Consider the following 10,719-nt stretch of genomic DNA (forward strand, 5'->3'; position numbering starts at 1 on the left):
TCCCCTATCAATACCAGCTAAGGATCAAGCACACCAAATAGACACAGCACTCCTCTGCTGGCCAGCACCCAACAGCTGCCATGGGCACTGACTCTCCAATGCACTCCCAGAAGCCAAATCTCACCTCTTGCACCTATCTGTGAGCCACAGCTCTATTCTGGCACTTGGCCACCAGCCCTACTCACATTTCCATTATTAACAACACTGGAGGGTCTCTCAGGACTGACAGCAAAGATGCTGATGTACACAGAGACATCATTGTAGACTTGAGGTCATGCAGTCACTCTAAACCAACAAGGGAAATTCCAAAGAAGCTATAAGGATAAATAGAGCCACAGTGGGCAAGCAGGAGGGAAGCCAGGAGTGCAAGAGTGCACATCAGAAATACCAGATTTCAATATTTTTTTTATTTTTATTTTTAATCTAACACAAAAGTAACAGAAATATAATTTATTTCTCAATCTTGGTCTTTTTTTTTTTCTTTCCACTTTCGTTTTAGCAATCACTATTACACAGTTCATGTATAGTTTTTAAAGGCATAATGGGATAGGTACTTCCAGCAATCTCTGCCTTAAATTGCATTTCTCCAGAGTGCTTTTTGTTCAGCAAAAGCTTTTGTGCTAATGTAGAGCACAGGTTATTTAAAATTATTATTTTATATTTAAACTGGCAGGGAATCCCACCCCTTTGAAAAATTAACTCTAGACATTATGCTTCCACTTCAAAGAAAGGAAAAGTCACAGACTCAGAGTCAACTGGCACTAAAATAATGCTGCAGTTGCAATGAAAGAGACAATGGAATCTGTTTAAAGAATTTAAAGAGAGAACTTGCTGAAGAGGCAAAAAAATTGAGCTCGTGTATGTTGACATCCTTCCCAACAATATCATTGCTACGTGTTTGATGTTGCTCTACCACTTTCCCATTGTGATGCACAGATGTTTTTTTAAGATGTGACCCAGCAGTTCTGCTCTCTTATTGGATGGAAGAGCCATTCTACACCCCTTGTTACCAAATCCCTTCTTCTTCAGTGACATCCTGGTATCTACAGAGAGATTCTTTTGTCATTTTCTTCTTCACTGCATTTTTGGAATATTTTTATTTCCATGTTCTCATAATTTGAGTACCAGTTTGTGTCATGATGAAGACGTCTTGATTTTCTAGAAGGCACAGGCATATCACAGAATCACAGAATTGTAGGGGTTGGAAGGGACCTCCAGAGATCATCGAGTCCAACCCCCCTGCCAAAGCAGGTTCCCCACACCAGGTTATACACCATATAACTACTTTGATCCTTTTCTCTTTTGACACCCAAACTGTCACCCAGTTGTCACCCAAAGACAGAATGGCACTGTGACGATGAGGTTCCTATGCAGTATCTTGAAGTTGACAAGGTCAATATTACTTTTTCACTACTCTAATACCTTGTGGTACCTTCTCCAGACAAACATGGAAGGATCTTAAGGAGTGAAATACCTCCAAGAGCAAAGTCCAAGAAACTCTCAGGCCAGAAATGCTTCCTGGGACACAGGAGAAGCCAGATGTCCAAGATCCCATGCCTGAGCAGGGGAGGAACTGAGTGTGGGGCCATATCAGAAACAAGGCCTTGAACTGCTGAGCTCCTGACAATAAGGTGAAGCCTTTCTGCAGCGCCGTGCACGTGAGGGACATCAGGAAGTAGCCATGTCACCATGTGTGCTGGTCCAAGGGTGGTGAAACACCAATGGCTGACTTAAAAAACGTGCATTAAGAAGACTAACCGTCTTCTTTTTAGAATTTACTTCGAATTGCAACCAACAAAGGTACATCGTGACAAATTCATGATGAAAGTGATCCAACATGGGTATTTAGGGTTGGAAAGTGCTCTGAAAGAAGTACATTAGACTTCCATCTCCCTGGCCTTCATCATGAATGACTTCTCCTACGTCAGAAAAATAGCATTAGATGGGAAAAGTCAGAAGAACAGAACATCACCCAAGCAGGAGGAGCAACAGATCTGTACATCAGACTGGAAGGTCGATGGGAGCTCTGTTTGTCCAGAAGGGGTGGCATGTGATTTGCTACCTGAGGCTTTTTATTTTTTTAAAAAGAGAAGGAGAAAAACTTCAAGTCTTAATCAAATGAGAGGAATCAAGATTCCCTTAGAGCTTCCTCTGCTTTCGAATGGCTTTGTCTAGAAATACATTAAGGGAAGCTACTCTGCTCATCAGCCTGAGAGCAGGAAGTGGAGATGCCACTGATGAGAACACCCAATAGCACTCAAACACTGGCAGCCTTGCAATCATTTAAAGAACTCACTAATCTAAAGAAAATACTCAAAAAGAAACTTTCATAATTAGAATTGGTGAGCAGCCAGCTCTGCTGAAATGAGATAGCACTCCCTCTATCTCTGCTTCATCCCAGACACCTTGACAGATGACAATTCCTTTGGTGCAGTGAAGCATTTTGCAATAATTTTGGGTAGAGCTGAACTGATAATGATGTTCTTCACAAAAGCTGCATTTCACTGCATTTCCCACTAAATGGTGGCTCCACCAGTTAAATGGCACGTGGCCTTGTTATAGAGGCATCTGTGCCAGCTGGAAAAGCATTGCTCTCTGAATCTTTTACTTATCTCCTGCTTAAAGCATACAGGGCAAAAGAGAGAAAAAACAACACCCAAAGATGGTTATGACTAAATGGGTTCTTTGTTGCAATGCCAGCTTTGGTCCATCCAGTTTAGAAAAATCTTCCATGCCATGCACATTGGGAGGGCAGGAAAATGAGTGCTAGCAAAAAAACAGAACACACCTAAATGCACATGAACATTGGAAGGCTGCAGGTCCGTCCTGGGAGCTGACAGAAAGCAGTGCACCAAAATCATTAGTGGCATCTGCTACCCCTCTGCTGCTTGTGCACCTCATGGCAGTCCCAGGAGCCAATTACTTACACCCTGGACATTCAGGTACTTATTCTTTCTTTTTGAAAGACTCTCTCTGATTTTAGGTTGCTTTTTTTTTAATTGTGTGGCAGTCATGTGGCATCATTCACAATGGATTCAAAGAAAGGTGTGATGGGCATTTATGAGTTTGGGCAGTTACAAAGACAGGAAAATGCCAAAAGCTTCCTGAAGATAAGCTGGCATCAATGGGATGAAGCACACACACAAAAAAGAAATGTTCAGATAAAAGCATGGCGAAAGTTAGTGAATTTTAACAGGAACAAATTTAATCCAAGCCCTGATGGCACTTTTTACATCTTTACATTTCTATCTACGTAAGATTGGGGGATTACTGTCTATTCCTGGGCTCAGCAGTCCAACCTGAGAGAAGCTGCAAACTCCAATTATCAAATGCTTCTCCTGCAAGGCTCAGTTGCCATGTCAAGTTAATACTCCTTTCTCCTCAGCTGCGGTGTGAAAATTCTGATAAACAACAACAAAAAAAAGAGATGAAAGAGAGCGCAGCAATGAGCTGCAGGGAAAGTGCTGAGGAACAAAATCCAGCCTTGGATACAAATTCCTCTCGTATTTTGCTACTTTTCTCAATGTTCCTTTTAATACACATAAGACCAGAATAAAAAAGAGGTTTTTTTTTAAAGACAGTCCTTTCCTTAATCAGAAATAAAAGCGAATGGGAAAATCCTAGCAGCAGTGTTCTGGGATGCTGCACTGCAGGACTGGATGGGGGAGTGTTCCTTGTGCTGCTTCCTTCTCAGATTTAACATCCGTACAGCAGAGAAGAAGAAAAAAAACTTCCTCAAATGTTTTAATGATATTTTGTTCAACGTTTTGCAGCTCCTAGGCATCTCATAGCCATGGGCTTCTATAAATAAAAATGTGAGGGCATATCATTATTATGCTATGACTCATGAAATTTGTATCTGCAGGGAGCTAGGGACTTGGTTTCTCCTCTGGGCTCCCCGGTGCTGTCTGCTGGGTCAATTAAAATGCTCAGATTTCTTTTCACACAAAGCCTTTCCTCTCCCTTTGCTTATTCCGAGCGAGTGCTTCACTCCCACCTTCCCTTCCCAACCTCATCACCGTTGTAAATCACAGCAAATTAATGTCGATGCTGCGTTCTTGAAACAACACTGCTTTGGCCTCTTGACAACAAACCCCCTAAGCCAAATGTCAAAAACTTCAAATGGAAATACCGTATTACAAATAAATCTGTGGACTTCTCCTGATAAACTCCTGCAGACCGAGGCTGATGCGACGCTCTCTCCCTGACCCCCTGAACAGAAATAGCTTCCAATTCACCATCCTGCTGAAGAGTGTAATATGTTGGGCAACACGAAGAGAACAGGGGTTATGGCTCTCATAAAATACTCACACCACTGGCTCCTTATATAGCAGTTTCTCCTAAGTATGATTAATCACATGGCATTATTTAACGTTCCCATAACGTGTTTCAGTAGCATTCATAGATTATAGAAAATTAGTTTCAGATGAACTGCTCGCTTCAGGTACATTAATCCACTCAGGTGATGCCCACCAGCCAAGTGAACTCTTCCTTCAAACCAACTGGCCACATCCCTGGGGTTATCCAGAAAGCAATAAACAAGTGGGGAGAGTTTCTTTCCACCTCACAGTAATTGCTCTGCAAGCACTCCACTCTCCTTTTATCTAAGACAGACATTTATCCTACTATTTTGCATAATTAAAGCATAGATACTAATCTAAAGCTCCTACCCAGGGAGCAGTCTCTGACGGCAGCAGACTCACAGTGTGCACAACAGCCTTCATTTCTGTATCACACTCAGCTGATGAGGAGGAAGAAAAGGGTGAAGTAGGAAATGACACCTCCTGGATCTCATGGCTACTAGGAGAGATACTCTGCCGTGGCTCTTGCCTGGAAGGCACTGCTGAAAGGGGGTGTGCAGAGGATGGCCAAGTCTTCCCATCACACGCAATGCGCATTGTGGCCTTTGGCAAGCGTTCATCTCTGGTTTGAGTGGGAGAACTGCTGCATCTTCGTGGTGCAAAGGGGCTCCGCTGCACCCTTGGTCCAACTACGGGCTTTGGACCTACCACAAGAGCCACTGGCTATCTTAAGTCAGCACCAATTAATCTCACGCATCATTAGAAATGACCAGAAATGTGTTTAGAAAGGTAGGACACACAGCTGTCCTGCCAGATTATGGTTCAATTTAAAGTCCAAAGTAAAGGTTGTTGGTTTCCCAGCTCAGCTTACCTCTGACGATGATGTTGGTGGATTTTTTTGCAGGATTTCCAACGTTGTTATTGGCGACGCAGCTGTAGGTGCCAGCATCCTCTGACGCGATGGCGGGTATGGTCAGTGTTCCGCCATTGAGGACTGTCTTCTCAGGCAGGCCGCCGGCAGACCTCACCCACGTCAGGCTGGGGGCTGGCTCCCCTCCTGTCGTCACACAGACCAGGGTGACTGCTTCTCCAGGGTTCACCACTATCGGGTCATCCACCAGGAGTTTAATAGAAGGGGATGCTGCAAGACACAAGGGGAAGAGGAAGGTGTAGCGGAGCGATGTCTGTGCTGTCACTCAGTCCTGCCAAGCACAGTCAGATCCACTGACCTCTTAGCAAACCCTGTGGGAGGGCTGGTTCCCCATCTTCCTGCTTCTGTGCCTATGCTCCTCACCCTGCCCTGCTCCCCGCTGTGTAGGCATCTCCCTTCCCTGACTGTCAAACCGCAGGTGGGGCTTTTTGTTAAGAACAACCCTGTGACTGTGCTTGGGAAGGAATGCATGTTGTATGGGACATGTGCCAGCACACAGGATTTTCAGCCTTGGAAGAAAAGCATTAGGAAGAATTTCTTTTGGCACAGAAAACGTGTTGCTCTCTTCCAGTGAGATCCTCCCTGCTGAAAACCAGCCCTCTTAATCCTCCCACCTCCTGATGAACATCCTGGGACTTGGCTGAAAACAGAGGAATCTCTAGTTTGAGCTGTGTCTGCTGAGTCAGGATGAGCCACCTCTGTGGGGACAACATCATAGAATCAAAGAATCATAGAATGACCTGGATTGCAAAGGAGCACAATACTCATCCAGTTCCAACCCCCTGCCATGTGCAGGTCGCCAACCAGCAGCCCAGGTTGCCCAGAGCCACATCCAGCCTGGCCTTGAATCCCCATCCAGGGATGGAGCATCCACAGCCTCCTTGGGCAACCTGTTCCACTGACTCACCACCCTCTGGTGAAAAATGTCCTCCTAACATCCAACCTAAACCTTCCCTGTCTCAGTTCCCCCCTGTCCTATCACTATCCACCCTCATAAACAGCCGTTCCCCCTCCTGTCTATATGTTCCATTGAAATACTGGCAAGTGTTGCACTTCCATGATTTTTTGTTGTCAGTCTTCCACATCAGAACATCATGTGGACCAGCGGGAGTTAACGAGTTAATGTTCTGGTTCCCTTTACTGTTGTGGACTCTTTGAGTAACCTGATGGGAGGGGAGGGGGCGGCATCCCCGGAGGACCTCGCCGGCAGAGGCTGGAGCTGCGGACAGGACCCGGAGCGGCTGCCTCTCTCCGTGCTGCCCGGCTCAGCCGTCTCAGCTCGCCGCGTGCTTTCCCTCGCACTATCGCGGTCTGACTCTCATTTTTTTTATACTCTTGTCTCTCTCGTTTTGTTTGATTTAGTTAAATTCAGTACACTACCCTTCCATCTCAGATCGTTGCCGTTGTGTTTTCTCTTTGTTAACGATCGGCCAGCTCTCTGCCCTTTCCCCTCTCCCGCAGCGCACGTGGCCCGGGGCCGGCCGGGTATCAGCAAACCGGTACCTTTTTTTTTTTCCCTCTTCTTTCCTGGTCCTGTGCCCCCTCACGGACTTTTATTAATAATAATCCCGTGACATAAGGCCACCATGAGGTCTCCCCGGAGCCTTCTTTTGTCCAAACTAAATAAGCCCAGTTCCCTCAACCTTTCCTCGTAGCAGAGGTGCTCCAGCCCTCTGACCATCTCAGTGCCCTCCTCTGGACGCGCTCCAGGAGCTCCACATCCTTCCTGTACTGCTGGCACCAGGCCTGGATGCAGTGCTGCAGATGGGGCTTCACAAGAGGGGAACAATCACCTCCCTGACCAGGTCTTCCACAAGATGGAAGGTGACAGTTTTTGTTCTCCTGTTCGTCCTGTTCCACCTGTTCTACAAGTTCCTCCTGTTCTCTTCCTCATGCTTGCCCCTTACCTCCTCCTCCTTGCTGCTAGAGCTGTCCTCCTCACTGCTGCTATCATCGTGCTGGTTCCTTTTTAGGGACTGCCACATGTTCCAAAAGAGCAAGAAGAACAGTCTGGTACAAAAGCAGAGCTTCCAATAATCCAGCAGAATAAAGGGTCGGGTCGTGCGCTTTGCTCACACCAACCCCAAGACGTACCACAGATTGGGGGCCGAGTGGCTGGGAGCTGCATTGAGGAAAAAAGTCCTGGGGGGGTGGTGGGCAACAGCCGCTGAACACGAGCCAACAGTGTGCTCAGGTGGCCAGGAAAGTCAGCGGCATTCCCGGCTTGTGTCAGCAGCAGTGCGGTCAGCAGCAGAAGGGCAACGTCCCTCTGCACTCAGAACTGTGAGGCTGCACCTCGAGCGCTGCGTTCAGTGCTGGCCCCTCACCGCCAGCTGGACATTGAGGCCCGGGAACGTGTGCAGAGAGGGGAATGGAGCTGGGAGGGCTCTGGAGCACATGGCTGAGGGAGCTGGGTGGGTCAGCGTGGAGAAGAGGAGGCTCAGGGGAGCCCTCGCTGCTCTCTACAGCTCCCTGACAGGAGCTGGGGGCGAGGGAGGGATCGGCGTCTGCTCCTGGGTAACAGCCACAGGATGAGAGGGGTGTCCCTGAGTAGGGCCAGGGGAACTTCAGGGTCGATGTTAGGAAAGACCTCGTCAGAAGGAGCAGTTAGCACAGGCACAGCTGCCCAGGAGCGGTGGGGTCACCTGCCTGGAGGTGTTGCAGAGCCTTGGAGATGTGGCACTGAGGGAGGTGGGCAGTGGGCATGGTGGGGAGCGGTTGCGCGCGGGGATCGCAATTCTCTTTGCATCCTGAGTGATTCTGGGATCCTAAGCTTTCTGGCTCCCCGTCTCCCTGCGCTGGCTGCTGGCCCTTTCCCTGACAGGCCAAACTGCGGCCAAAACTGCCGAGTCCAAAGGCAGGAGGGAGAGGAGGCCCCAGGTGCCCTCCCCTCCCCTCTGAGGAGAGGCAGCGCTGAGGCAGAGTGCGGGGCCGGGAGGGCCGTTGTAACGGTCAGCATAACTGCCAGGGCAAGGAAGGCGTCAAGGGCTTCAATTCCCAAGAGTGGGAAGGGAGGAACCAAGCATGAAAGCTTTTTTTCTGATTAATTCTGTGATTTTCCTCTGAACTTACATGCCTGCCCCAGCTGATAGAGGTTCTGGTAAAATAAGATGGCATTCGGCCTTCCTAAAAGGACACACGAGGCTGGTTGAACATCACAGAGCATCCTCTGAAATTGAGGGTGACCGAGCACAGATCTCACTGCCCCAGGGGACGGTGGACTCTCCCGTCATGGCAGTATTCTGAAGCCGTCTCACCACGGCACTGTGCAGCTGACGCTGCAGTCCCTCCTTGCACAGGTCACACTCAAACACAGCTCTGAGTTGAGCAAGGCATTTCTTGGCTTTTGTGCAGAGGCCAAAGCTCCCGGAACAAAAGGGACGCGGCTCTCGGAGAGGCCGGGCGGTCCCTGCCCAGCTGTAACAGGAGTCTCTGTTAGAAGCTCTGTGCAGACACCTCTTCAGCTGCACGGGGTCCGGCTCCTCACGGTGTGGTAGCAGGGAACGGCTGCCGTGTGCGGTGCTCCCGGCAAGCAGAGCTCTGCACACGAAGGCTGTCTTGCTCCAATTTATAGGAGGGAGATTTAGGAGGTTCTTTTGATATCTGTGCACACGACGGCAAAATTAAGACACAACAGGTCAAATGTTGGCCCGACCAGTTTATTGCAAATCCTAGTTGCCTAGGGAGATGGAAAGGTAGGTCGGGTGATGGAAAAGAGATTGGAAATAAAAGCAAGGAGTCTCTGTAGATAGCAAGAGACAGTGAGTCACCACTGGGTCTCCAGCGTAACTCGTAGCTCAGATGTTGATCCTCAGTAGCGATGGGCCGTCGGAGGTTGTTGTTCGGATGATGACGACGACCACAGCAACGACTTTTTCCGATGACAGTACAAACTTAGAAGTCAAGTCCAGAGAGGTTGAGTCAGCTGTTGTTGGAATGACAGCTTCTTGTTTTGTGGACCATAGCAAGAATTCCTTTTGTTCCCATCTTCCGGGCCTTGCCAGCAGGTAAGAGGGAGCAGGGAAGTGCCCACTTGCATCTTGCCTTCACAGGATACAGTGGTACTATCCCCAGATCTCCTGAACCAAGCTGGAGTCATTTGGTCACAGGCCAGATCTTCCACCAGGAAACTCTCTCCAAAGAAATCCTTTCAAATGTAAACTGTCCACAAACTGGTGCTGACTGCCACATGGCAACACCCACCTCTGGCCTCCTAGACAGGCCAGAGTCTTATTGCTCACAGCATGTGAGCTTAGAGCCAAAAAGAGAGAAGAGTTCAGACAAAGAACTCTCTCAGCGTCCAAACAGCAGCAGTCTGAAGAAGCGATCTCTCAGCACCCTGAAGTCACGCAGTGCCCTGGACTCGGCGTCCGGGTCGTCCTCCAGGTGCTGTAAGAGGTTGAGCGGGGTGGCTGTCCGGAAGCTGTGCGGCAGGATAACCTCGTCGGGCATCATCTTATTGCCAATGAAGAAGTGGACCAGGCGTTTGTACTTCAGGCAGAATAGCAGGTACTGCAGGATATTCTCCAGCCGACTGAGGAAATTCCTCCTTTGCCAGTTCCCCAAAGGGACGATGTTCACGAGGTGGAAGACGAGGGTCTTGAGGATATAGTTGGAAAAGCCCATGCCCACCAGGGTGTGGGATAAGAACCTCAGGCACCTCTGGATGACGCTGTTCTCTCCAGCCTTCTTGAGCAAGTACTGGAAGTACTTCTTTTCCGCCACAGCAGAGCTATGCGACCATACGGTGCTGGGCGTAAAGCTGCCCTCTGTGGTCTGGCTGCTCAGGTAGATGTCCGAGTTGCCTTGCTGCACCCCGAACAGCAGCTCAACCAGGATTTTTTCCCCGCTGGAGGTGTTTGTCAGCTGGAGCTTACAGGAGCGTCTGGAGGGCAGCACCTTTAGGTTGTAGGCGTCTGCCTGAAGGGTGGTGTTCCAGATTGTTGCCAGCTGTACCCTGAACCAGGTGACCATTTTCTCCACATCCAGGTAGACGTCAGTGCAGAGGGTCTGTAGGAGGCTGGGCTCCTGATTTTGCATCAGGTTTTCCATAGGGTGGTGGAGGAAGCACAGCACGTCCCCCAGCTGCTGCTCCCTCTCGCACATGCACATCAGTACCACGCGGACGCGGGGGTACTTTGCCAGCTCTTCCTCTTCATCCAACAGCTCCAGGTGGAAGAGGTGCCCGCGGGGGGCCTCCACAGGCACGAGCAGGCGGTACACAGTGTCCTCCTCCCGGGGACTCCAGCCTTCAAAGGCGCTGCCCACCCCGATGGCAGACCGCATGGTTGGAAAGAAACTGTTTGACCAGACAAATCTGCAGGCCAGCAGGAAGTCGCTCATCAGCTCCTCCACCAGCTGGCATCTGGACGGCCTTCCTTGTGCCTTTAGAAGAGCACGCTCTGCAATAAATCTGGTCCAGGGTATTCTGTAGAAGTCTACCTCGTCCTGTTGTTCCTGTTCCTCCTGTTCCACCTTTTCCTCCTG

General features: G+C 49.1%; 2 protein-coding genes across 2 annotated transcripts in view; both read right to left on the reverse strand.

The window, feature by feature from the left end:
- The window catches only part of MDGA2 (MAM domain containing glycosylphosphatidylinositol anchor 2), a 309,178-nt gene that overhangs the window by 126,797 nt on the left and 171,662 nt on the right, over nucleotides 1-10,719 (reverse strand). Inside the window, exon 7 of the mRNA XM_042813625.1 lies at nucleotides 5,173-5,442. Coding sequence (XP_042669559.1) covers nucleotides 5,173-5,442 — 270 coding nt within the window. The remainder of the gene's footprint in view (nucleotides 1-5,172; nucleotides 5,443-10,719) is intronic.
- Nucleotides 9,526-10,719, reverse strand: part of LOC122157913 (inositol 1,4,5-trisphosphate receptor-interacting protein-like 1) — a 1,802-nt gene continuing 608 nt past the window's right edge. The window contains exon 3 of the mRNA XM_042814133.1: nucleotides 9,526-10,707. Coding sequence (XP_042670067.1) covers nucleotides 9,526-10,707 — 1,182 coding nt within the window. The remainder of the gene's footprint in view (nucleotides 10,708-10,719) is intronic.

Source organism: Centrocercus urophasianus, unplaced genomic scaffold (genome assembly GCF_019232065.1).
Source record: "Centrocercus urophasianus isolate 14NV4802_14NV808 unplaced genomic scaffold, USGS_Curo_1.0 seq_14, whole genome shotgun sequence".
In the NCBI taxonomy this organism is placed as follows: domain Eukaryota; kingdom Metazoa; phylum Chordata; class Aves; order Galliformes; family Phasianidae; genus Centrocercus; species Centrocercus urophasianus.